The 27551-nt window shown below is 37.7% G+C and overlaps 2 protein-coding genes and 1 pseudogene across 2 annotated transcripts; 1 reads left to right on the top strand and 2 right to left on the bottom strand.

The window, feature by feature from the left end:
* LOC114462056 (DNA repair and recombination protein RAD54-like) overlaps nucleotides 1-1995 on the bottom strand; it is a 49662-nt pseudogene extending 47667 nt beyond the window's left edge.
* A 3968-nt stretch (nucleotides 1996-5963) lies between these two features.
* Nucleotides 5964-8593, bottom strand: LOC114462064 (tubulin alpha chain-like). The gene is made up of 4 exons (XM_028444666.1): nucleotides 8469-8593; nucleotides 8100-8322; nucleotides 7139-7287; nucleotides 5964-7055 (listed from the first exon to the last, which is right to left on the bottom strand). The coding sequence occupies exons 1-4, from the start codon at nucleotides 8469-8471 to the stop codon at nucleotides 6078-6080; spliced, it is 1353 nt and encodes a 450-aa protein (XP_028300467.1). The 5' UTR covers nucleotides 8472-8593; the 3' UTR covers nucleotides 5964-6077.
* A 9276-nt stretch (nucleotides 8594-17869) lies between these two features.
* Nucleotides 17870-20905, top strand: LOC114462236 (homeodomain-interacting protein kinase 2-like). Its single transcript, XM_028444927.1, has 9 exons — nucleotides 17870-17883; nucleotides 18952-19127; nucleotides 19220-19396; nucleotides 19518-19699; nucleotides 19822-19945; nucleotides 20069-20188; nucleotides 20276-20368; nucleotides 20536-20705; nucleotides 20800-20905. Exons 1-9 carry the CDS (start codon nucleotides 17871-17873, stop codon nucleotides 20903-20905), a joined length of 1161 nt encoding a protein of 386 aa, XP_028300728.1. The 5' UTR covers nucleotide 17870.
* The last annotated feature ends 6646 nt before the right edge of the window (nucleotides 20906-27551 follow it).

The raw sequence follows: 27551 nt of genomic DNA, 5'->3' as shown, positions 1-27551 counted from the left end.
TTTTGGAAGTTGTGACAATTTGTTTGCAGATTTTTTAGGATTAAAATAAGGGCTGCTACATTTCAGGAATGTGAAGAGTTGGTGGGTGTGCTTGAAGCTTCATAGGTCAAAAACAGAAAATGTGAAGATAGAAGTTAAAAGACAACAGATTTGTGAACATTTTAGAAGTTGAATGGTTTAAATCGGTTAAAAAATGGCTGAACAGTGGAACTTCAAATTTGGAGGGTTGAAAGTTGAATTTACTCAAAAGTGGATGGGAAAGTGAAAAGTGGAAAAAGTTAAATAGTTTAAAAAGTTACTAAAAAGTTGAAACATAGCAGAAGAGGGAAAAATTAGCTGAACGTTTTGACATCAAAATTGTTAAAATCGGTTGAAAACTGTTGGAGTTACTTGCGATGTCGGAAGAATAACTACTATAATAATAAAGTTTGTGGACCTATTATTATTATTATTATTCTAATTACTTCAGCCACTGCTTGTAACAGAAAAAATTAACATTGATGCTAAAACATTTTGCAAATATATCACTGTCAATCTTTACTTCATACAAAACTACAGTACGCCAGTTAAGTCAACTATTCATCAGCATGCATGGCTATGCTGTACACCCCCTCGACGAACAGAGAAAGTTAATCACACCAGTGCCACCACTGGATAAGTTTGTGTGGAGCCATGATAATATGACAATTTGTTTGCAATTTTTTTAAGAATAAAATAAGGGCTGCTACACTCCACTCTAATTTCAGGAATGTGAAACGTAAAAAGTTGAAACATAGCAGAAGAGGGAAAAATTAGCTGAACGTTTTGACACCAAAATTGTTAAAATCGGTTGCAAACTGTTGGAGTTACTTGCGATGGCGGAAGAATAACTACTATAATAATAAAGTTTAACGAATACAATAGTGAAGATGCCTCCTGCATCCTCACTAATAATGGCAATAACAAAATAACAAAGATAATCCAGTAACTGTAATACAATAATAAAAACAATAATAAACATAAAATAATAAGGTAATAGCAATATTAATAATACAATGAGAATACCAGTAACGATAAGATAAAAGGATAAAAAAAAAAGAATAATATAAGAATAACAATACTACAATACAGTAGTAGTACAATTAGATAGAGCTATAATATTAATAGTGAAATTAGTAATGGTTATAAAAAATTATAAATAAGAATACAAGAATATCAATAACAATAATAAAGTAGTAGTACAATTAGATAGAGATATAATAGTAATAGTTATAATAATAATAGCAATAAAATATAGAGAGAATCCAGTAACTATAATACAATAAGAAATATTAGATAAGGTAATAGCAATGATAATATTATAGTAACTATAAGATAAAATATTAATTAAGAATATATAACTAGCAATAACAATAATACAGTAGTAGTACAATTATAAAATAATTATAGCAATAACAAAATACTATAATGAGAATCCAGTAACTATAATACAATAATAAAAAAAAACTAAATAAGAAAATGAGGTAATAGCAATAATACAATGAGAATACCAGTAACTATAATATAAAACAATAATAAGAAAGACTAATATGTAGTCACATCATTCATCTCTCCTTCTTTGGATGCAGCGTCTAGGTTTATTACCTCGAGCACCATGTGATAAGTTTTAGCTTAGCTTAGCTTTCTTAACTGCCGACATTAGAACTATGTGCATGTTAACACGGACTTTGGAGGTTTTTCTGCTATAAATGACTTGACTTCTCCAGAGTGAGATGCTCTGCTCCGGAGTAAAAGCCTCACGTGCTTTTGTTTTGCTTATGTGGTGAAAATATGAGCATTTATAATGCTGTGTTCACGGATAAACATGGATGTTTACTTACCAGAATAGTACGTCCAGCAACAATAATCATAGTGGAGCCGTGTTGTGGACCCTTCCGCTCACAAAAACGTTACATTCCTCTGAATGTTTTCTCAGCACAGCCTCCGTCCACAGTCGTGGAGACGAAGGAGGAAGTGAGTTTGTGACCCGAGATTTAAAGGAAGTTTGGAATCACGGGAATAATATTAAATAACCATGCAATATTAACTTAAATGACTTTTAGCGGTACAAAAACGTTTTTAATATTGACCCTTTTTTTTTTTTTTGTTAACCCAAACAAACTGCGACACGGTGACATCATGAACATATTATTGCTGAGCAGTTTTGAAAGGCATCACATACACACCCATCACATCCAGGCTGCTGATGAATCTTCATAACTAAATACTTTCAATGTTTGAAATGACATGGTGAAATGGTGTGTCATGAAAATACACAGTCACTAAACTAGCTTCACTTTATTATCTAATATCTAATACAGTTGTCCTAAGCCGTTCACCATCTACGACCGCTTTTTTCTATCCGAAGAATCCGTGCACCCTTCATTCTTTGGTTATTTTGTTTTAAAACCAAATCAAAATGACAAATAAACAGTGTGGTTATTTTGTTTTTCTGATTTAAAACCAAAACAGAAATACAGAAAAACCAGATTCCGAGACCAATCTGCTCTATTTCAGTCCACAAACAAATCATAGCGTAGTTATGTTTTAAATGACACTAAACAATGCAAAATGATCCTAGTTCAGTTTTCTTATTTCTGGTGTGTAAATGTAGCCTCTGTTTTCCATACTTTATTCTCTCTCTCTGTTTTTCATCCACATGTGCCAAATGGTCAGCAATCCATGTCAACTATAGATGGCCAATATAATTAGCCCACCGATATTATCGGCTGATATTAGCAACAAAATATAATCACGTTTGACATTAGTATCTTTTTTTTTCTCACCGATATTGAAAAACCGATATGTGCTGTGGTTTCAGACAATAAAATAAAAACCAACATTTTCCAAAAATAGTGAATACATTTTGGGTTTTTTTATAGATATTTTTTTATTTGTGAAATAGATCCAGTAGTGCATCGTAATAAAAATAGCCTTAACCTGTTACCGTATTTCCATTGAAATTCATATCATGTGACCAGTGTTGTGTTCAAGACCACACTATCCGAGACCAAGACTTGCCCGAGACCAGAATGCACCGAGACCAAGACAAGACCAAGACTTTCGGGAGCCATGACCGAGACCAAGACCAAGACCATAAACATTTTTTTTCTGCAATTTAAAAAAATCTATAAATAAATAAAAATGATGGCAAGTTTCAACAGTTAAATAACATTCTCTCTTTAATTTTAGTTTATTTTAAATACATTTGATGGACAAAAAAGGTGCCTGCAAAAAATTAAATAAAATATTAAAACTACTACTGCTACTGATAAATTCACAATTATTCTACATATTTGAAAACAATATTTTTATGTCAGCTGAATGTACAGCAAGTGTTTTAAAGTATTTCTGCCAAGAAATAATGATTCTTGATTCTGATTCTTTGAGTTGTGCAGGTCAACAGGTCACAGATTTCACAAGATATTTTTTTAGTTTGAAAAAGCCTTTACACAGGCCATTTTTATTAATTCACTTAGTTGATATAGTTTAATTTGGTTGCTGTAATGTAACTAGGATATTAAATTAACAAAGGTTTCCAACTGTAACTGTAAAAGTGAAACTTTCTGAAATAAAACTACAAACAAGTTGTCATCAGTCTAAAAAACAAAGAGCTACAGGTAGATGTGAAACTAAATAAAACAAACTCAAACCCTGGAACAGTCATGTGACAAATCAATCAGTAGTTCTTGTTGAGAATTATTATTATTCTGGATACAGTGGAAACAGAAACTAGAAAAAATAATTATATTGTGAACCTGTTTATATTGTGGGGAACATATTATATACATAAATGTAATTGGAGTCTAAAGACACAAAAAACACCACTTTAAAAAGAAAATAGACTAATATAAGACCTCTTTACAGTTATTTGGCTCATTCTGTGCTAGTGCAACTCTGCGACGATGACGCGCTGGTGACGACATAAACCAAGATGGCGGCGGCCCGGACGACAGCCGACATTATGTAATAAAGCCTTAAAAGACATGGATATAATGAAAAGAGTGGATGGACAGAGGCATAAACATGCAGACTTTCACACGGACACACACAGACTTATTAAACACACACCGATTTTTACCGGTGATTAGTTCATATCTCCCTTGCGCTCCGCGGTCCAAACTGACACCGTAGCCACACACACGTCACTCAGTCACATTAAGGAAAATTGTGGTCATTATACGGTGTGGATTAAATAATGAATAAAGGATTGTTTTATCCCGTTCTTCTCCGTGTTATTATCACATTATAAAAAAGTTGAAAAATAGCAGGAATTAGTGCTGGTCTCGAACGGTCTTGACGGAAAATCCCGAGTCCGAGACAGGACTGAGTCAAGATGCTTGAGAGTCCGAGACAAGACCAAGACCTTTAAAATTTGGTCTCGAGACCAAGACCGGTCTTGACCACCACAACACTAGTTTTTAAAGCTCTTTTTTAACTGAAACATGTTTGTACCTTCCTTTAGACATACATTTAAACTGTTATATGGTCTCACATACAGAAACACCAAATGTTTTTGTTGTTTGTAAAATGTTTTCATTTAACTCCTGATACCTTTCACTGAATCAATTTGAAATACTTTGATGGTCTTGGAAGTGGTCTCTGTGGTGGGTTGGCCTGGGGTGTCATGTCTGGCTGTCATGGGGGGTGGGAGTTGTGGCTGTCTGCACCGGGGTTGATGTAGGGTTGCGTGGCCCCTTAGGATGGTGTTGTCTGCGAGGGGTGGTGCTCCCTTATACAACTTTATTCTATACTTTCACTATGTCAAATAGGAATATGGTTATAATAATAATAATAATAATAATAAAATTCAATATAAAAATGTCTGAGATGGCACAACTTGTTACTAACTCTCACAAAAAGGGATTTGTACCATGAAAACAGCAATTTAATGTCTGCTTAGCTAAACAAAAGAAGCACTTACCATTACATTTGATTAGTTCTTTAGTGTTTGTTAAATGTACCTCATGATGCTCAAATGTTACAATTAACAGACATGTGTTTTTGTTAATAATAAAGGTGTTGTTGTAGATTTGTTTTTGTTATATAAAACACTTATATTAATAAATGAAGCTGAGTTATTAAATGTTAAATATTGAGCCTTTTGCACAGCTCTTTGTTCATTCTGTGAATAATGGGGACTTGGTTGGTTTGATGAGGTTTAGTCGGTTTTGTCCCTTTTTTGTGTGAATGTGAGTGTGAATGGGTGAATGAGCTGATATGTAAAGTGCTTTGAGAATTTCATTGTAGGGATAAAGCTCTATATAAATCAAGTACATTTACCATTTAAATAATAAACACAAACACAGTTGTTGTACATGCTGACACCAGTGTAGACAAAATAAGATATAGTTAACATTGGAGCATGTTAATAATAATTGTTGCTATGTTGTGTATATAATCTTTGTAACTATAAATATAGAACTATCTGACACCACTTTCAGGTGGTGCTTTTTTGTTTTACATATATTACAAAGCTGTAACAATAACATTTATTTTATACAATACAATAATCATGTTATTGTATGGACTGTGGTCTAGGTCAATGAATAAACTGAGTTTTTCATAATTAATGAGTAAATTGATTGATAACCTTATTTATTTAAACTACTGTGGTTTCTCCCAGTCTATGTTAAACTAAAACATTCCCTTTAATACAGTGTGACTATAGAAGGTGATTTTATGTCTGTCTAAAATAATACAGTGAGCAGGTTACACGTATTCTATCATTTTCTGTCTTTATTTGCATGTTTGGTGTTGAAGTAATCCAAAAGTAATCAGTTACATTACTTTAATATAGTGATACTTAAGAGTAAGTTACTGATTCTATTTTTTTAACAGGTAACTTGTAATTGTACCAAATTACTTTGTACCAAAGTACGTCATTGCGTTCCAATAATGAGAAAAAAAATGCCCGGATGTACACTATGGCCGTGTTGTAAATGTCTTTTTTTTACTTTTTTTATTTTTCATTTTATTAGTTTATCACTTCAGAGCAAACAGTTGGTGGAACAATGACTGATGACAAACTTTTGGGGTGTGCAGTTACATCAAGCCCTTTAATATTCTTCTCCTTCCTCTCCCTCGTCTTCCACACTATCAGCGCCAACTTCTTCATAATCTTTCTCCAGGGCAGCCATGTCCTCTCTGGCCTCTGAGAATTCTCCCTCCTCCATTCCCTCTCCAACATACCAGTGGACAAAGGCTCTCTTGGCGTACATGAGGTCAAACTTGTGGTTTAGTCTGGCCCAGGCCTCAGAGATGGCAGTGGTGTTGCTCAGCATGCAAACGGCCCTCTGCACTTTGGCCAGGTCTCCTCCAGGAACCACAGAGGGAGGCTGGTAGTTGATGCCCACCTTGAAGCCAGTGGGGCACCAGTCCACAAACTGGATGGAGCGTTTGGTCTTAATGGCTGCAATGGCAGCGTTGACGTCTTTTGGCGCCACATCACCTCGATACAGCAGACAGCAGGCCATGTATTTACCATGGCGAGGATCACACTTCACCATCTGATTGGCTGGCTCGAAGCAGGCGTTTGTGATTTCAGACACAGACAGCTGCTCATGGTAGGCTTTCTCAGCAGAGATGACCGGGGCATAGGTGGCCATTGGGAAGTGGATACGAGGGTAAGGCACCAAGTTGGTCTGAAACTCTGTCAGATCAACATTCAGAGCTCCATCAAAACGAAGAGAAGATGTGATTGATGAGACGGTCTGGCTCATGAGACGGTTAAGATTAGGGTATGAAGGGTGCACAATATCAAGGTTCCTCTGGCAGATGTCGTAGATGGCCTCGTTGTCCACCATGAAGGCACAGTCTGAGTGCTCCAAGGTGGTGTGGGTGGTCAGGATGGAGTTGTAAGGCTCAACTACAGCAGTGGAAATCTGGGGTGATGGGTAGACAGCAAACTCAAGCTTGGCCTTTTTACCATAGTCAACAGAGAGCCTCTCCATCAGCAAGGAGGTGAAACCAGAGCCAGTGCCTCCACCAAAGGAGTGGTAGATGAGAAATCCCTGCAGGCCAGTGCACTGATCCGCCTGTAAAAAAAAAAGCAATAAAATCCTTATTAGTTTTAAGATTAGGTTTTATTTCCTGCAACTTTCATTTCTTTTAGCTGTACCATTTTACGAGTCCTATCCATAACAAGTTCTATGATCTCTTTCCCAATGGTGTAGTGTCCTCGGGCATAGTTGTTGGCAGCATCCTCTTTTCCTGTGATAAGGTGATCTGGATGAAACAGCTGACGGTACGTTCCTGTTCGCACTTCATCTATAGAGAAACTCAAAGCAGTAAAGTTATGTAGTTTCAAAATAATCTAATGAAATACACAATTCAGAATAATCTTCAATCCATAGACGTTTTTTTTTAAAAAAAACACGACTTATTTAATTGGTGCAGTTTTCCTGATGTTTAGTCACAGGCCCAGGGCGCCATCTGCTGGAAGGGGGCCAAATAGCACCACATTTCTTTTTTTTTTAAATGATAATTTAAAAAGGTTTAATGAACGTGAAACACACCCTTTACAATCACTGTACATGTTTTCTACTAATTGAATATTAATACTAAAAACCTGTAACTTTATATGTTAATCTTCTGCTCATATTTCTATTTATTTTATTCTAATTCTTGTTCTATTCTATATACAGTAATTATATTATGTTGTTTGCACATTGTGTTCTTTGATTTGATTAGTCAGTAACACAAAACCTAAAATCAAACAGGAAAGTAGAAATGTCCTTGTCCTGAAACTGTATATACTGTATTTTAACTTTTGATTGCACTGTTTTACATTGTTTTTGGATTTTTGCACCATTGTTGTTATTGTTTCCTTGAGACATTTGCACTATACCTGTAAGTGTTATGTTGTATTATTGTAATTTTAAATTTTAAAATAGGTTGTATATTTTTTCAATGGGTTTGTTGTATCACAGAATTGTATTGTTTTGTCTTGATATTTAAAAGAAATGATAATGTGTTCACAGTGATTCCAGTATAAAGAAGTATTCTGTGTATAGTTATAAGTTTGTTAGTCATAGTTCTGATATAATCATATAATAATGAGTAATGATATGATTACAAACCGATGACAGTAGGCTCCAGGTCTACATAAAGCGCTCTGGGGACACGTTTCCCTGTCCCAGTTTCACTGAAGAAGGTGTTGAAGGAGTCGTCTCCTCCTCCAGATTCCTGGTTAGAAAGCACCTGTCCATTTGGCTGAATCCCATGCTCCAGACAGAAAAGTTCCCAGCAGGAATTACCGATCTGGACTCCAGCTTGGCCCACATGAATAGAAATAATCTCACGCTGCAGAGAGAAAACAATATATCAGGATCCTGGCATCACTTAATCATGACATCAGTTGGTCATATGCTAATTTGTTTATTGCAAAATCTAATCATTTGTTCAATTATGAATATAAAGCAGATGAAGACAATGAAATCCTGTCTTACCATTGTTTATCTTTCTTTTTAAATGCTCAGGCTTTGGAGAGAAGTTGTAGTGTGTTTCGGTGTTTCGACACCGTGTACTGTGAACTACACGCACCAAGTCTGACGTCATAACCAGTACGTCATTGCGTTCCAATAATGTACACATTACACGCAATGACGTACTGGTTATTACGTCAGATTTAGTGCGTGTGTACACACACACACACACACACTAAGTCTGACGTCATAACCAGTACGTCATTGCGTTCCAATAATGAGCAAAAAAATGCCCGGATGTACACTATGGCCGTGTTGTAAATGTCTTTTTTTTACTTTTTGTGTTAATGTCGAAGATGCGACTGTAGACTTAGATAAAGTTATAAAAATATTCACAGATTCAGCTTTTCCGGACCAATAACTCATCAACGGAACATTGCTTTTACAAAACCGAGACCTCGTTACAATCACAGCAAGGTGGACTGAACGCTACAAGCGGATTTTCCTCAAAACGAGCCGTTCTCCGCTCTTGGTCATTTATATTGGCCTCTACGCGGAGCCGACTGTGGCTGGAATAAGCAGGGACCGTCTGCAAATTACAACACCGGAAAAAGGTACAAAAAATAAAAACCAATAACTTCACAAAGGAAAGTGGTAGTGTCATAAAACTTACAGCACACATGGTTGAACTTTTCTTGATTATACTACAACACTTAGTTTTAATAAATATTCATGTAATTTTAGTGAATTTTTTCATTAAAGTACTAAAATATGCAATAACTGTACTATTACATGTTGTAGTGTAATCAAACTCACAGCACACATAGATTAACTCTTCATGATTATACTACAACACTTAGTTTCAACAAATGTGCTTTTATAACATTTTAGTGACTTTTTTTCATTAAATAAGTACTAAAATATGCAATAACTGTCTTATAACATGTAGTAGTTTTATTTATTTATTTTTTTTCTCAGAGCACACATAGTTAATCAAGAAGAGTTCAACTATGTGTGCTGTGAGTTTGATGACACTACAACATGTTACTGAATGAAAAGCTGAACCTGTGAATATATTTCTAACTTTACCTAAGTGGTTCCTCACCCCTCCTGTTCCACTGATTGCTGGGCGGTGACTCACACATTTTATATACGGGTCTGGCCGCACTGTGTTAGTGTTCCTCTGCTGTCAGAATACCGCTGCTGCGTCAATGCGGCTGTTTTATTTTTATCAGCAGCCTATGCTCTTTAGACTTTGATTTATTTTGTATTTCTTTTGTGTGCATTGACATTCTGTTGGAGATTTAATACTTTGTTTATTTATTTATTTGCTCCTTCAATTGTGTTCTGATTTCAATTTCAATTATTTCGTAGTTCCTTTGTATTTGAAATTTAAATATTTGTTTACTGATTAATTGAATTTCATTTCTTTTGTATTTCTTTTGTTTGCGTTGATATTCTGTTGGAAATTTTATTATTTTTCATTTGTTTATTGATTTATGTGATCCTTCATTTTTGTATTGATTTGAATTTGATTTATTTTGTATTTCTCTTGTATTTGAGATTTAATTGTTAATTGTTGATTGAGTTCAATTTATTTCGTAGTTTGCTTTTGGTTATATTGTATTTTGTTATTTCCATCCATCCATCCATTTTACCGCTTTTATCCGGGGCCAGGTCGCGGAGGCAGCAGTATCAGCAGAGATGCCCAGACCTCCCGATCCACACACACCTCCTCCAGCTGTTCTGGGGGGACCCCGAGGCGACTCCAGGCCAGCTCAGAGACATAGTCCCTGCAGCGTGTCCTGGGCCTACCACTTGGCCTCTTCCCAATAGGACATGCTTGAAACACCTCCTGAGGGACGCGACCAGGAGGCATCCAAAACAAATGCCCGAGCCACCTCAGCTGGTTCCTTTCAACGTGAAGGAGCTCTACTCCGAGCTCCTCCTGAGTGACTGAGCTTCTCACCTTATCTCGAAGGGTGCGCCCAGCCACTCTGCGAAAGAAACTCATTTCGGCCGCCTGTATCCGCGATCTTGTCCTTTCGGTCATTACCCAAATCTCATGACCATAGGTGAGGGTAGGAACGTAGATCGATCGGTAAATTGAGAGCTTTGCCCCCCAACTCAGCTCCCTCTTCACCACAACAGTCCGATACAGCGACCGCATCACTGCTGACGCCACACCGATTCGTCTATCTCAATCTCACGCTCCATCCTACCCTCACTCGTGAACAAGACCCTGAGATACTTGAACTCCTCCACTTGTTATTTCTATATTGTTTATTGTTTAGTGAGTGTGCTGTGTGGTCATTTTATGGTTCTCCTTTGCCCTGTGGACAGGTGCTGTGGACTCCGGTCGGCGACCCAATCCCTGGTGTGTGTGTGCGCAGTGTCACGAGTGATTGTATGATTTCCTCGTCCCTCCTTGGTTTTGGGCCTCCGAGGTAACCCAGCACTGTCCATTCCCCTCTGCTGGCCTTGTCTAATATTAGGTATCGATAGCAGGTGAGCTGCTTTTAACACTCATTGTAATAAAGATTATTTGTACTTCTGAACACTGTCTCTGGCCCCGTGGTTAATTTTGAACCTGTGTAGCCTTTAGTCCACATGTTACAACTGGTGATCACTTCCTGGAGTGAAATTCCCCAGGTGGCGTTGTTCAGCAACCAGATTGATTATTTTATGATCCTCATCTTGCCACACAAACTTTAACTCATATTCAAAACACAGATGATATAAACTCCCCTGCCAAAAATATATGAAGGTAGATATGTTGCAAAATGGGATTTAGGCGAGAAAATAATTTGTGCATTTGTAGCTGCAGAATTGAGAAGTTGTAACCGTAGAATTGTGGTTATAAACAATAACTGGCACAAGTAATACAAAAAAAAAAAAAAAAAAACATACGAGTAAATGTTTGGTTACATGTTTGCAACTGTCATTTTATTTTTGTAATATCAGTCTACACATTTGGTAATATTTTGTCTGTGACTTCACATTCAGATCATGCATGTGTGAATATTTTCTTTGGGTTTAAATTGTAAATCTACAGGTTTACATTTTTTCCCATCATTTGTCTTGTGAAAATCATTTCACACGTGGGTGAATTTTTTATTTATTTTTTAACACAAGCTCACATCACATTCAACAAGTTCTCCCATTTTGCAACATATCTACCTTCATAAAAATACACAGCTCCAACATCTGCAATAATATCAATGATTCATGTAAAAAAAATACTTTGAGTCTTTGTGCAGTGACTCAACAGAAATGTGAACCTACCTCAAAATCTATTAGCTAAATGTTGCAATATCAGCTCATTTGTGTTCCCTACAATAATGTACTGATGTTCTAGAACAGTGGCTTTCACACTTGTTTGTACCCCCTTTTTCTTATTTCTGAATCAAAGTACCTCCTTTATCCGACTACAACAATTTGCTTAGAAAACTATTTAAAAACATCTATAGAGCATGATGATGGAATGAACGACTGATAACACACATGTTAAAGAATCTCATTTTGTAAACAAGTGGAAATACACATTATTTCGTGCAGTGGTTCCCAACCTTTTTTGGATCGTGACCCCATATTAATATCAAGAATTTATGGCAACCCCAAAGACATTTTGTTTTCTAGAATTAGTTTTTGATCATGTTTGAGCTCAGATATATTTTCACTGCATTTTAGTTGAACTAGATTTATATTTCACAAAGTGAAAGTATAGAAATACAGTTGTTAAAGATTGTGTTGTTTAAATTTAATTAAAACAAAAACAATAATATATTAAAAATCTTATTGAATTTTTCAGAAATTTCAGGCAACACCAAATAAACTCCAGGTGACCCCAAGGTTGAGAATCAATGATTTAGTGCCTCCTGAATAGATTTATATCTATAGTTTTCATCATATCCAGTCATCTCATGTCTGGGGTGGGACCAAGACAGACACTTTATTTGTTCCACTCTCTTTCTCTCTCAAGTAACCCCTGTAGTGCCATCGCGTACCCTTAGGGGTACACGTAACCTAGGGGGTACACGTAACCTAGGGGGTACACGTAACCTAGGGGGCACCCTCCTAAAAATGCAGGAATCACAGGATATTTTAAACCTTGGAACAAATTACCTATGGACCTGAAAGACATGTCAGCTTTACGCATATTTAAAAGATCTTTAAAATCATTATTTTACCAACATTAATGTATATATCGTGTTTTCTTAATGTATTTACTGGTGTAACGAACACGTGTCAATCACCATGATGGAAGCTAATGGGGATCCAATGAACAAATAAAGCAATAAACATGCATCACAAAGCTTTAAAATAGACCCTGATTTCTTATTTGTAATCATTGATCAGCTGATCAAAGGTTCAAGTTTCAGTAATGTGTAGCTCTACTGTTCCTGTTGATCACAGTGCAGGGCACTATGTCTGTTAAAACTTATACCACAGTGTTTTTCAAATCATAATGTTTCATGGTATCAGAGTATAGGGTATAGTTACTGCAGTACTTTATAAATGACTTTTTTCTTTTTACTGTCATAAGGAGTGAATGTTATAGAAACAATAATTAAATACACATTGTGTCTCTGTGTCAGACTTTCAGACACTCATTCACAGTTGAGATATAAACCAGTAATGTACTGTTGTGGCCACTAGACGGCGGTGTTTCTCCACACATCAGCTGTCCTTCTTTAGGACGCACCACACTGGGTGAACTAAACACACATTCTAATATATTATAAATCAGATATTGATAATTCATCACTTATGTTTATTTTGCATTAAAATTTTCAACATATTTGAAACGTTATTTTATTTTTTTTAAAGTTTGGATTTAAACATTTTTATTTATTTATTTATTTTTTTTACTTTAAAAAGGTGTGTCTTATTACCAGTATTTAAAGCTATTCTATATTGTATTAGTCCTTACTTTATATGCCTGTGAATCTTGACTTGACTTTAATTGTATTTAAAGCACTTTGAAATATCATTATTATATAAATATCATTAGTCAGTATAAGAAAGAACAGCAACAATTTTACCAAGAACAGCAATGATATATAATATTAGGGGTTGGGGCTGCTTGGGGCTTCCTCGGATGTGTGTGTGGGGGGGCGGTGGCTGCCTCTCGGCCTGGGATCTTGGGGGCATCTGGGGGGTTGCTCGGCCGCGGGGGGGTTGCCTGGGGATCCCTGGCCCCCGCTCTTTCTGCTGGCCTGGCTGCATCTGCGGGCCCAGGGCAGTTCCTGGGTTTGCAGTAGCGTTTTTTTTTTTTGCACATATACTGGTATACAATGCACTGGCACGCCTTGGGATGTGGGATAAAACTCATACTGGGTTTAACCTTAGACACGTTAATCCCAAATACCTGCTTTAGGTACTACCATTCACTCATTCCCCCTGTTCACAGCCACCACCATTATAGCTAAGCTTCACACTTGTCACCATACTGGCTGGATTACACAACATAATAAGCACAATTTATTCTACAACCTCACATCTCACCCTCACTGCAAAACAGTCAATTCTTCCCCACCATTTCTATTTCCTGCCTTTAGTCTCTCCTCCCTGCTCCCTTTCCCCTCCCCCTCCACTTAGGTGTAACACTGCTCTCCCTTTTTATATCCTCCCTATAATAAAAGACTTCTTACCCTTCCTTAGGGAGGGCTGGTGATGGTCACAATTAAGCAATGAAATAAATCAATATATTTTATTGCAATAACAAAATATGCATTGCTATCTCATAATGATTGCATTTCCTGTGGTGTTGACCTTTGACAGCATGTGCAGACAAGTAAAAATAATAATAATAATAATAATAATAATAATATTAGGGGTGTGTATTGCAGGGCATCTGGCGATATGATTCTTACCCCGATACATAGGTTACGATACGATACGATTTATTCCGATATTAAAGTATGAGGCAATTATTGTGATTTCTTTTTATATATGACTTAAAAAACAACTAATCTGTAAATGTGTACACCTTTATGAGAACATTATGTATGAAATATACTTTATTGGCATATTTTACACTCAAAACATTGGCTTTAACATGCCATGAGCCAACAACTTCAAATAAAAACCAACATATAATCTGCCTGTGGCAGAATAATGTGATATAGCAGGAAGAGCTCCTGAAAAATGAGACCATTTATTACTACTTAATACTTATTTACTGTAAAAAGTAACATGGCTCATACTGAGTGTACCAACAGAAAGTTAGGATGTTCTACACATGCAGTTAATGCAGAGACAGGACTTCACATATCAAGTGGATTTGCAGGCCTGCTGGTTTTTTTTCTTTTCTTTTTTAACCCAAACTTTAGAAGTGACAGAACAAGATGTGATTTCCATGTTTGTGTGGGTCTTAGTGTTGAAATACTAAATGCATTGATGAGTGTGACAGACTAAATATATTATATCTCTAAAGTGAGGCATCTATTATCAAAATCAGATCTGGAACTGTTCATACACGCATTTATATCATCTCGTATTGACTATTGTAATTCTGTTTTTACTTGTTTTAATAAGTCGACCCTAAACAGACTCCAGATTGTTCAGAACGCTGCTGCCAGACTTTCAACTGGTGCTTCTAGAACATCCCACATCACCCCCATTCTTGCTACTCTGCACTGGCTTCCAGTTAAGTTTCACATAGAATATAAAATTTTAGTTCTCACGTTCCGAGCAGTACATGATCAGGCGCCTAAATATATCTCGGACTTGTTGTGCCCCTACTCATCGGTCTTCAGGTCAGGGTCTCCTAAAGACCCCAATAACTACATTTAAAACCAGAGGAGACCTGGTGTTCCAGGCTGTAGCTCCCAGACTCTGGAATAACCTGCACCAGTCTCTCTGGGAGCTCAACTGTGTGGTCACTTTTAAAAAAAACTGCTGAAGACTACATTTTACAGAAAAGCTTTTAGTTACTGGATTTTAATTTTTATTTATCCTTTAATGTTGCTGTTCTTATGATATTTATGCACTCTTGTTTTATTATTCTATTGTGTTGCACTTGTACTTTTACCACAACTCTGTACAGCACTTTGTGATTTTATCTGCAAAAAGCGCTTTATAAATAAAACTTACTTACTTACTATTGTAGAACCTGCACACCACTCTATATGAAAGCCCTTCTTGAGAATGGAGGGGTGCTAGGGTTCAGTTAAATTTGTGACGATAGATACCACAAAAGTTGAGATCCAGAGATTAAATTTGTTTAAACAACTTTATATGAACTATATTTTAAGATGCTGAATAACAATATACAACGACACACACAATGGAATCCAACACGTGTCAAATCAGCTCTAACAATGGTGGTGGGCCCACACCATTGTAATATATCACCAACCGCTCTGATGATGGCTTCCGGAGTGGAGCCTTGAAGGAGGAAACTTTGGTCTGGTGATTGGATGTTTGACTCATCCTGGCTCTGGGCTGGCTGAACTGGGTTTTCCTCTTCCTCAGAGGATCCAAATATTCTCCATGGCACAGCGAAACCTTGGGGCAGAACATCCAGAGGAATACTTTTTGCATTTACTTGCTCTCTGCACTCACATAGCACAGTTATACTTTGAGCCTGCGAGTCATACATTCTTCCTCTCACCTTAACTCTCCCCAGGGCTTTGATATTCTGCAGTGTATCTTCAATGAAATTGATTTCAACATCTTCAGGTACGTCTTTAACCAGCAAGGCATTGGCTGGGTTGATGCCTTCACCTTTACACCAATTCTTTAGCTGAGCCATCTCATGAGTTGTGTTTCGAGCTTCAAATTTTATTATTTTTTTTTTATTATTTATTTATTTTTATTTATTTATTTTTTTTTTTTTTTATATGTCTCTGGATCAAACTAATCTTTAATTTTAAATTACCCCTTTTTATTTATTTACAATTTATTTATATATATATATATATATATATAATTTTTTTTTCTTTCTTTTTTTTTTTTTTTTAATAAATTTAGTATCCCGGACGAGCCCCCAATTTTATGTAGCACCTGCACACCACTCTATATGAAAGCCCTTCTTGAGAATGGAGGGGTGCTAGGGTTCAGTTAAATTTGTGACGATAGATACCACAAAAGTTGAGATCCAGAGATTAAATTTGTTTAAACAACTTTATATGAACTATATTTTAAGATGCTGAATAACAATATACAACGACACACACAATGGAATCCAACACGTGTCAAATCAGCTCTAACAATGGTGGTGGGCCCACACCACACACGCACACACACACATACACACAGTCACGTGTAATAGTTAAACCGAACGGCTTCCTCTGTCTTACTCACAACTCGATGCAATTATTGTTTCCAGTTGGTAGGTCTTTCAAAACATTGTGTGCGTTGAAACTCTGTCTTTCAAAACATTGGGTGCGTTGAAACTCTGTCTTTCAAAACATTGAGTGCGGTGAAACACAGGGCAACTCCGGTTCCCGAACACAGTAGCCAACACGTGGCTCCCCGTTAACCAGCAGTAGCCTCCTCCTCGTCCGCAGCGCTCTCACACCGGGTCCTGCGCGGTAGCTCCTCGTTAGCCCGCTCGGCTAACTCCTCCGTTCGCGCCTCTCTCCCACCTGGTCCTACACGGTACGACCCGTCCTCCGCTCTCCACGCAGAAGTCTGTCGAACTTCTCAAAATGCCTGCAAGCCTTCACGTAGCTTCACTCCGTCTCTCCGTCTATGTTTTTCCGGTCAGCAACACACCTCGCGCACACCTCTCTCCCCTTTTTTCCCGCGCTAGTCCGCTGACGTCTACTTCCGCCTTTTTCGATTGCATAATTCACAAAATTACGACAACCAACCATTGGAAATAAACCCAGGATTATAAAAGAAAGAAAAAAAAACATAATACACATTGGCTTCAATAGTATTATTTCAACTATATATCATGCACCAATAATGCAAACTGTTAAATAAAATATTATCAAAACCTTTACATCACTAAATAATGACATAAAAATAATAATGACACCAACTATAATAGTAAATAAACAATTACTTACTCCAGCCCGGTGCCTGATAAACATTTAATAGATCTGGTTATTAGTTTACTCACAGGCTACACTATTATAGAACTGGGATAACCTATATGACAATCAATGAAACTATTTATTATCAGAAATTAAGCAACTGCAAAAAACTAAGCTGACAGGAGGGAAAAGTACTGAATAATAACAGCATCAATAGAAATGTAATATAGAAAGTATCCCAAAAATTACTTGAAATTGAATGGTTGCCGTGGCAGCAAGATGAAAGAGACTCAAACATAACTAAATCTTCAGTTGCTTCTCTCACTGCAAGTGGTGAAGTAGCAAAAACTCTCTCTGAGCATCTTTGTATCAAAAAGTAAAACAATCAATTTTTGTGAAATTTGAAAAGGTTAAATTGTAAAAACCTGAGAGAGGAATGGCTGCTGCAGGTAAGACACAATTTACAGACAAAATATGAGGATTAATTTTAATCTGCTAAGTAAGATGAAAGAAAAATGTAGTCATTGAAGGAATTACTGGATTTTCTTTAGGAAAAAAAAAAAGATTATTATAATTGATACATTTTTTTTCAAAAAAAGTACAGATTATACATAAAAAAATTCTTGAAAAATAAGTTTAATATCTTATGTAGATGATACTGTTTGAAGTGTGAAAAAACTCTGTCTAGTGTATCTTTGTATCAGAAGTAAAACAAGCTATTTTTGTGAAGTTTGAAAGCTTCAATTGTAAAAACCTGAGTGAGGAATGGCTGCTGCAGGTAAAACAGACTTTACAGACATAATATGAGAATGAATTTGAATCGGCTAAGATGAAAGAACACTGTAGTCATTGAAGGATTCACTAGATTTTCTATAAAAAAAAAAAAAAAACAAAATAAAAAAAAGAAGTACAGATTGTCATTATTAGAGAATACGTTTACTCTGGTTTTAATATATTAAAAATACTTTTCCTTGAAAAATAGGCTCAATATTTGATGTAAATGATACTGTTTGGAACACTTTGTGGGAGCTTTCAGAATCAAAGATGTGTGTGCATATCTTTTTACTGTAAAAAGTGCTCAGTGTACCAACAGAAAATTAGGATGTGCTACACATGCAGTCAATACAGGGACAGGACTTCACATGTACAGTGGATTTTCAGATACTGTTGGATTCTCTATCATCTTGCAGTTAGACAACCTTTCACTTTCAAATAATGTCAATAATCTGTTTCCTATATTGTACATGCATGTATTCAGTGTGGACAAATGAACTTAAAATACTTAATACTGTACCTAACTATTTTTGAAGTATCTGTACTTTACTATTATTCTTGAGGGATATTTTTTCATTACGTTTCTATTGATGCTCTTGTTACTCAGTACTTTTTCCTCTTGGGCTTTTTTTCCAACCCAAACTTTAGAAGTGACAGGACAGAACAATATTTCCTTCTTTGTGTGAGCATTAGTGTTAAATTACTGAATACTAACCTTGTGCCCTGTCATTTCACTTTGACAGCACATCCTCTAATGGTAGGGCATGCCCTCCACAGCCCCTCCACTCGATACACAATCCTAGAGTTTATCGGAGAAGGTAGCTTTGGGAAAGTTGCCAAGTGTCGTGCTCACAACAGCAGCAAATTGGTGGCAGTAAAAATCCTAAAGAAGGAGTATTTTCAAGATGTGGAGGACGAAGTAAGTGTTTGGTGCCTTCAACAGAACTTAAACTATGAATTTTTGGGGTAAAGTGATATGAAGGTGATCTAACTGTCCTTTTTTCCCTCCAGCTGTCAGTGTTGAAGACCATCAGCTCTCTGAATGCTGACCACTTCAATCTGGTCACATTCTATGAGCAGTTTGAATACCTGGGCTATAAGTGCCTCGTCTTTGAGCTGTTGGACGTGGATTTGCTCCACCTGGTTCGTTCACTGAACGTCAACCACATCTGTCCTATTGCAAAGCAGGTATGAATCTTTTTGTTTCTTGCTGATTGATTAGGAAAGCCTTGAGTTCAAACCTGAGCTTAAACAGCTCCATAAGAGGAACTCCATTCTCATCCTGTCTTTTCTCATTGTGTCCCTGCAGCTGATGATGGCATTACAGGGACTCAAAGCTGTAAGAGTAATGCACACTGACATCAAGCCAGACAACATTATGATGGTCAACATTGATGAAAGTCCATTCAGCGTAAAGCTCATTGATTTTGGAATGGCTTCTCCCATCTCTGCCGCCATGCCCGGGCTCAGACATCAGCCCATCGGCTACAGGTATGAGGGTGTCACCCTGAATGACTTATGGGTTTTTGGAACAAACGTGCGTTTTTATAGTGTTGGTACTTAATGCTAAAATATAGAGTTCTGAAGTATATTTCATTCATTTTGCTTCACAGGGCCCCAGAGGTTTGTCTTGGCCTTCCTTACTCGGGGGCCATTGACATGTGGGGAGTGGGCTGCACGCTGGCATTCCTCTTCCTAAATGACAACCTCTTTCCTGTCCACTGTGAATACCTCATGGTAGGTCGTCTTTTCTATACATCATCCCTCCATTCATTTAATTACCCATGTGCTCTTTTTTACAGGTATAGAAAGTCTTGAAGAACTGCCCCTAATGTGTATAATTGTGTGTTTTTTGTGCAGATGCAGAGCATGGTGGAGATGCTGGGAATGCCATCAAAGTACCAGCTCCACTTTGGCTTATACAGCAAGAGGTTCTTTTGTCATGAGGTGGATGAATTGGGCACAAGATGGAGGCTGCTGGTAAAACATAGTTTTTATTGTTGTTGAACCTTGACTGTTGCCCTAAACTTATCTTAAACCCCTTATATTGTCATTGTGTTTCCTCAGACACCAGAAGAGTACACCTCTAGGAACAGAAGACAAGCTGAGGAGTGGCCCGAATATCGTCCACATTTGTCATCATTAGATGACCTGCTCTATGTAAGTGTTCTCTATGACATTTGAGTTCAAATACTTAGAGATCTCTTCTTTAAAATCTAACCTACTTCAGACATGTTTATAAGCTGAATTTACTCACCATTATCGTTAACATGAGCAAGAGAGGTATAAACTAGTGTATTGACCGAACTCTATTTAATTTAATCCAGATGTCTGAACTAGGGGACAATGAGACGGTGGAAGACAGGAAGGCCTTCATCGAGTTCCTGAAAGAACTGTTGAATCTGGATGGGGAAGAGAGAATCTCTCCCATTGATGCTCTTCAGCATCCCTACATTACAGGGTCATACCTGAGCCAGGAGCCAGACAACAGAGAACAGTGAGTAACTGCACTGTGAAAGCGATCACGCACATGAAGGTCATTTTGTTGTTCTTTTGAATTTTGTACTAATCTTCTTTTATTTTTCCTCTAGTCAAACCGAGGCACAGGTCATTGAAGAACATTCACCTGAAGATTGGGATGCCGAGTACCCTCTTAATAATGAAAATGGCAAATGTGGACTCATTGTGGCATATTAGCCCAAAGATTGAAATACCAAGTACCCTCTCTCATGCAATTGGTAAATGTAGACATTCTGAGTAGTATTTCCTTGTTCTTCTTTGTAAATTTGTTTATTTCAATGTATTTTTTAAGTAACTGTATTGAATGAATAATCTTAGTATATTTTTTTTATTTCATTGTATTTGTAAATAATCCTATTGCATGAATTTTTTAGCCACATTTTTACAATAAATATTTATGACTTACCTGCTTTGTTAATGTTTTCATAGTTTTGACCCCTTTCTCAAACATTTTCATTTTAGTTCTTCGGGGAAGTCCCTGACATTGTAGTGTGCTAAAAGTTCTGCAGAGCTGCTAAATCTCTGGAACAAAATGAAAAGGGGCTTTGTTTTTATAAGTCACTAAGGGTTATGGCATATTGCCCAATACAATGTCGGCCTCAAAACTAATTCCGAACTCCAACTTGGTAGCATGATCTCAACTTCCTCCTATGGTTACCAGGAGTCCATGTGGCCTTTGTCCTGTCTATTCACCTCATGCAATTCTTCCACAATAATGCCACTGATATAATAATAAATCATATATTTAGAATTGGTAAAACATTTGTGATGGAATAAAATCTGACAAAATATTAATAATTTATGAACAGTCATAATAATTTTGACTCTGTCCATAATCAGTTTCCTATGGAAGAGCTCAGCACAGTACAAAAATAATGAAAAGGGTCAACCATGGGTGTAGCTAACAAAACTGCACATCAAAATGAAAAAGGGCCTCTGCTCTCTAAAAGGTGACAGGGATTGCTCTCCTCTATCACTCACTGAATATATCAAAATGATGGATACAATTAGGACCTGAATTATAATTAGGGCATTGTTCGCCACAAACAATCAAAGTTGTACTTGGATCAATTATTCACTGTACAGGTGCAGCAGATCTCTCAATCAATCAATCTCAATCTTTTATTTGTATAGCGCCAAATCATAACCAATGGTATCTCAAGACACTACAGTAGAGCAGTCTTAAGGACGGACTCTTCATTTTATGGATACACACATATGCATATATACGTATATACACATACATATGTATGCCACACCCAACATGAATTCATCATGGCGGCAAGGAAAACCTTCTGTTAAGCAGCAGGAACCTTGTGTGGATCCCATTCCTATGATGAACAGCCATCCACGTTATGCTGTGTTGGGTGTGTGCAGAGGAAAGGGTGGAGACAGAGTTTTTGAGACTCTGTAACTCCACACTAAGGATCCCACGGACCTGCAAGACAAAAGCCAGAAGGAGTACAGGAGCAAACACACAATGGAAGAAGCAGACATAGAGGGAGTGTTAGAGAGAGGAATGGGACCCTCTACGGTCCCTCTCTAACCTAAATGACCTCTCTCTTAAAGGGGACATATCATGGTTTTAAATCCTTCCTTCCTTCCTTCCTGGTGCTGTGGGATGGCCCATTGGGGAAGACAGTTGGTGGTGCTCATCCTGGGCTCTTTGAGCAATCCATTGTTCAGGCCCACACCTCAAAGACTCACTTTGCTCATTCAATGAGGTCTGCTGCTGTCAGATATGAAGAACTGATAGATAGCCGCTGTCCACCAGAGAAGTCCTGCTTCACTTCAAGTCATGACTTCTTGAGATGGTGGAGATGGGAGAGTATCGGGGCAGCATGTGAGCCCAAGTGTGATGGTTGCCGCTGTGGGAACTGCCAGCCAGGCGGTAAAGACATGACCCTTGCAGAGGAAAGAGAGCTGGAAGTGGTGAAGAATGGACTTTCATACATCCCCAGTGATGAGCACAGCAGAGATCCACACTGGCACAGCAGCTATCCGTGGTTGGCAGACCCAGCAATGCTCCTGAACAACAGGAAAGGTGTCGAAGCCACATTTTTTAGAAACGGAGAAGCAACTCTCAATGGATCCAGAGTGGAAAGCTGCCTACACCGGCCAAGTTCATGAGATGACTGCCCGTCAAGCCGCAGTGAAGCTGACAAGAGAAGAAATGCTTGCATGGTCTGGCCCTGTGTGGTACATTAGCCATCTCATTGCACCCAACCCGCACTCTGTCACCACCCCAGTTAGACTTGTTTGGAACAGTAGCCAGTGATTTAAAGGCCTAAGTTTAAATGACCTCTTGATGAAGGGGCCAGACGTCTTAAAGGGGACATATCATGCTAAATCCACTTTTTTAGCCCTTAAATGCATTTTGATGTATACTTAGATTGTTTAGAAGCACAGAAAAGTTCAAATTAATCTCTTCAGGTGCTCCGTTGATATCTTTATATTCTGTTTTGTCATATTTTTTAATCTGTGTCGATTTTTCGATTCTCTATTACGTTTTTTGAACAATAACGTCAGCGGAACTGCCAAATTAGGACATCGACTCCAGGCCCAACACTTCGAGCAATCCGCCATTTTTATTTCTCGCTTTTATTTTGTAGTCCAAGCTCCAGGATGCAGAAGTTACGAGAGGAGAAATCAAAATGTTTGGTTGTTGGATGTAGTAACCCACACGCATCATTACGTCTCCCAGCATCAGAACCTTTTCAAAGTGCCTGGTTGAGTTTTATTTTTCACGGAAATGTACCCACATCTGTGGGTAAGGTCATTTTTGTGTGTGCGAAGCACTTCAAGGATGACTGCTTCTGCAACCAGAATAAAGAAGGATTTGCCGAAAGACTTCGTCTGATTGAGGGTTCAATTCCTTCTATCTTTGGAGACGATGAACAGAGCACTTCGGTAAGCTGTAAATAATGCTAAAAAGTGTGATAAGACATCCCTGTCATTGTTTTGTTAGCATTAGCAGTTGCACCGTCTTCATATGTTAGCGCTGTGTGCTCGTTTTGGATCCTTGATGATATGGCCTACGTGATTTAATTTAAGTCTAAAGTTTTCATTAGTCATTTCATTTTGCCGTTTTTGTCTCCGAAAAGACTGTATTAAAATGCATTTTGTGACGTTAGCTTGGAGCTAGCGTTAGCTCGACGCTTGTGTTAGCTCACTTGTTAACGTCCATATGAAGACGTTGTTCTGCAGGTTCATCATCATTTTCATCTCGCTCCGCCGGGTCAGACTCTGACTCGAACATGTAAGGCTGGATGGAAAAGTCTTCTGTTGTTGACATTTTGTAAATAATGTGTGAATAAAAAGTTTCTGCGCCGCTACATAATCGTATCTCTTCTATCAAACTACAAAAATGGCCGAACAGGGTGGAGTTGAACCGAGTGTCACCTCTGCAATCTGGAGAGGGGGCGGGGTATGAAGTGTCTCATTTGCATTTAAAGAGACCGCACCAAAACGAGTTGCTCTCAGAAAAGGGGTAGAAAAGGGGCCTGTGGAGCTATAATAATTAGGAATTCAGACCCAAGCATTGCAGTTCCGCTTTATATAGACCACAACTGTATGATTTATATGTAAAAAAGGAAGGATTTAAAAGCATGATATGTCTCATTTAAAATAGACATTAGGTGCAGCCCTAGTTATGTCACTAACATTACGGTGGTTATTACACATATTTTGTACTCACCTCGATGGTTGCTACTGTTGGCACCGCATTGACTTCCAGCAAGAGCACTTTAGCATAACCCAAGTTCACTTTCACCAGATTGGAAAAACACTCGTTGGGAAAATGAAGGTTTCAAACTCCGGCTCTAGGCGGGAGACAGCTTTCTGCTAATCGCAATGCGCATAACCACTGGCGCCTGATTTCTGGGTCATCTGGAAACCGATGTAGCCCTGACGTGTTTACACAACCGGGAACACAGCACTGCCAAACCATTGTGAACACAACAACAACAGTACCCACTCAACAGTGCTGAACTTTGTCAATCCAGTCTACGCGCTACAAATTGCAGGGAGGCGGGGCCAACAATGAAAGTTGATGACGCAGGGAAATCTGAAAGAATCTGTTTCAGCCAATAGCAAAATTCAGTTGGAAAAGCCAGCATTCAACCCTTAGTGGGCAGTATACCGGACATTTTACAGCGAAATACCTTTACTACAATGTGAAGAGTTGGACAAGGATCAATCAACAGCACTACTTAACACCCAAATACATATGTATTCATCAGAAAAAAGTGGATTTGGGGTTTAGTTGCTCTTTGAAGTCCGCTTGAGTCCAGCAGTAGCTTGGAAACAATCCTCAGTGAAATGATCAGTGCAGAGCACCAAGTGTTTCGTGGGACTTGCAGAATCCATTCCCACCTCAGTTTGAGATCCCGAGGAAAGGTGAAGAAGGAAACTCCGTCCCTGGAAGTCCTCGTACAGTGAGCTGCTACACAGTACCGAGGCATCTGTGGTGCTGAGCTGGTGTTACGGTTCAACTGGTGACCGTGTTACCCTGAGGCTGGGCTGAGTGGAACGGTCAGTGTTAGGAAGATAAAAACAGTGCAGATGTTCTCCTAAAGGAGGTTTGACCGACAATAATCAGCTTTAAAGACAGAAACAGCTTCTCACCTTTTCCTTCTTCTTCTTCGTATTTTTATTTTTTTTTTGCTAGTGCTACCTAGTGTTGCAGGTGCATATACCGCCACCAACTAAGAGGACCCATCTAACTTGAAATTAAAAACAAATACTCTTCTTGATACTCTGTTCTCTCCAATTACAAACCTATCTAACACCTTAGTTCCACACATACTCTTAATTCTCATTGTCTTCTTTTTCTTCTGGCAGTTGGCAAACTTAAAAAGTGCATAATTCATACCTGTCAAGTTTTGGATTTGAAAATAAGGGAAATTTTCTTGCGCCCACTACGAGTCGTCCCACCCACCCAACCAAGCTCCAGTATCCCTTATATTTTAAGATAGGTGTACATGAAATCTAAAATACCCACTTGTCAACCACTTAAATACAATTATGTGATTAGAATCTGATAGGTCGACCTTTATTAACATTAAAATGCTGTGAACATTCCTACTAGGGCTGGGCAATATGGACCAAAACTCATATCTCAATATTTTTTCTCAAAATGGTGATATATGATATAAATCTAGATAATTTTATTTCGAATGAAGTCTGAGAAGAAAGAGAATTCTGGGTTAAATTTTCTGATCCAAAATGCTACACAGAATCATTTATTAACATGAGTGACTTTTGTTTTTTTCTCCTGTAAGGGACAGTATGTGTGAGTGATATGTAATCTGTAATATGGCTTGTTATGGGGAAGCTCTGAGTTAGGACTCTGTTCTGAGAAGTCAAAGCAGTGACTCTTAAAACTAGTATTTTGATACAAAATAAGCTATTAATTATAATAGAAAACTCGATACATCTTAAATCTCGATATATCGCCCAGCCCTAATTCCTAAATTATAAAACAGCCTAAAAAAAACATAAGTGGATATATTAAGCACGTGTTTATTTAATATACTTACAGTTTATATACAAGTCAACACGTTGCATATTTACTGTTAATTTCACATTGCTTGTCTTTAAGTGAGACATTAACAATTTATTTTCATTAGATATTTTCTTATAATTTCTCATGCTCACTCATGTGGTTCTCTGATATTCACTAATGACTTATTAGACATTTATTACAGACTTTACATTCTTTAACACTTTTTTAAAGCAGTGTATATTTGTGGAGCTTGTGATTGGATGATTTCTCATGCTGACTTACGTGTTCCTTCCGCTGTTGTAGACGCTAAAATCTCAGTTACTAATCTAACAGAACATGTAACTGTGTCACATCCTGCTGCTCTTTAGGAAGATAAACTCTCTGTTCCAGTTTCCAAGGTATTTACATGAGTTCTTTATTTTTCTCACCATCTCTTTTCTGAGTTGTTTCCGGGTTTGTTGCCGCTGTCGGCACTAATTTCGCGAGAACTGCCACTCAGGCCATTTCAGGTGACAGTTCTCGCGAGGCTAGTGACGGCGTTCTGTTTAGTAAGGCATCTTTTAATTATTATTACATTAAAATACGGGATATTTACGGGAAAATACTAATACGGGGTAAAAGAGGGGTAAAATATGGGAGTTTCCCGGCCAAAACAGGATACTTGACAGGTATGGCATCACCGCCAGCTACTGGATTCTTTGTGGACCAGACATTAAGAAGACCATAACTTGCAAAAAATAAATAATAAAATAAATGCTCATAATAGGACTCATTCTCACCTCCATTGAATCAGGGTCCGACATGGACACTACACACTCACACCAGCCAAGAGCATCCCTGTTCAGCTCACTCACTGAACTTTTTGGAAGGTCTGTGTCGCATTACATTTGGCATAAAAGTAACGCCACATTTCAGAAAAAGAACATCATACAAACACTATAATATGGTGGTGGCAGTGTGATGGTCTGGGGCTGTTTTGCTGCTTCAGGACCTGTAAGACTTGTTGTGATAAATGGAAGAAAAACAAAATGAAGACTTTAGAGTGGCTAGTCGAAGTCCTGACCTCAATCCTATTGAGATGCTGTAGCATGACCTTAAAAAGCCGATTCATGCTTGAAAACCCTCCAATGTGGCTGAATTCCAACAATTCTGCAAAGATTAGTGTGCCAAAATTCCTCCACAGCGTTAGAAAAGACTCATTGCAAGTTATCACAAATGCTTGATTGCAGTAGTTGCTGCTAAGGGTGGCCCAACCAGTTATTAGGTTTAGGGGGCTAACACTTTTACACACAGGGCCATACATTTTTACACTTTTAA

The sequence above is a fragment of the Gouania willdenowi genome, chromosome 4, assembly GCF_900634775.1.
Source record: "Gouania willdenowi chromosome 4, fGouWil2.1, whole genome shotgun sequence".
In the NCBI taxonomy this organism is placed as follows: domain Eukaryota; kingdom Metazoa; phylum Chordata; class Actinopteri; order Blenniiformes; family Gobiesocidae; genus Gouania; species Gouania willdenowi.
Note: the sequence above shows the minus strand (reverse complement) of the source record. Positions and strands in the feature narration are given on the sequence as shown.

Coding starts and splice junctions, on each gene's coding strand:
- LOC114462064 (XM_028444666.1), bottom strand. Junction 7,288..8,099: donor CCTGGAGCCTACTGTCATCG/GTTTGTAATCAT, acceptor GTTTCTCTATAG/ATGAAGTGCGAACAGGAACG. Junction 7,056..7,138: donor TGGATAGGACTCGTAAAATG/GTACAGCTAAAA, acceptor TTTTTTTTACAG/GCGGATCAGTGCACTGGCCT.
- LOC114462236 (XM_028444927.1), top strand. Junction 19,397..19,517: donor TCTGTCCTATTGCAAAGCAG/GTATGAATCTTT, acceptor GTGTCCCTGCAG/CTGATGATGGCATTACAGGG. Junction 20,189..20,275: donor GCACAAGATGGAGGCTGCTG/GTAAAACATAGT, acceptor GTGTTTCCTCAG/ACACCAGAAGAGTACACCTC.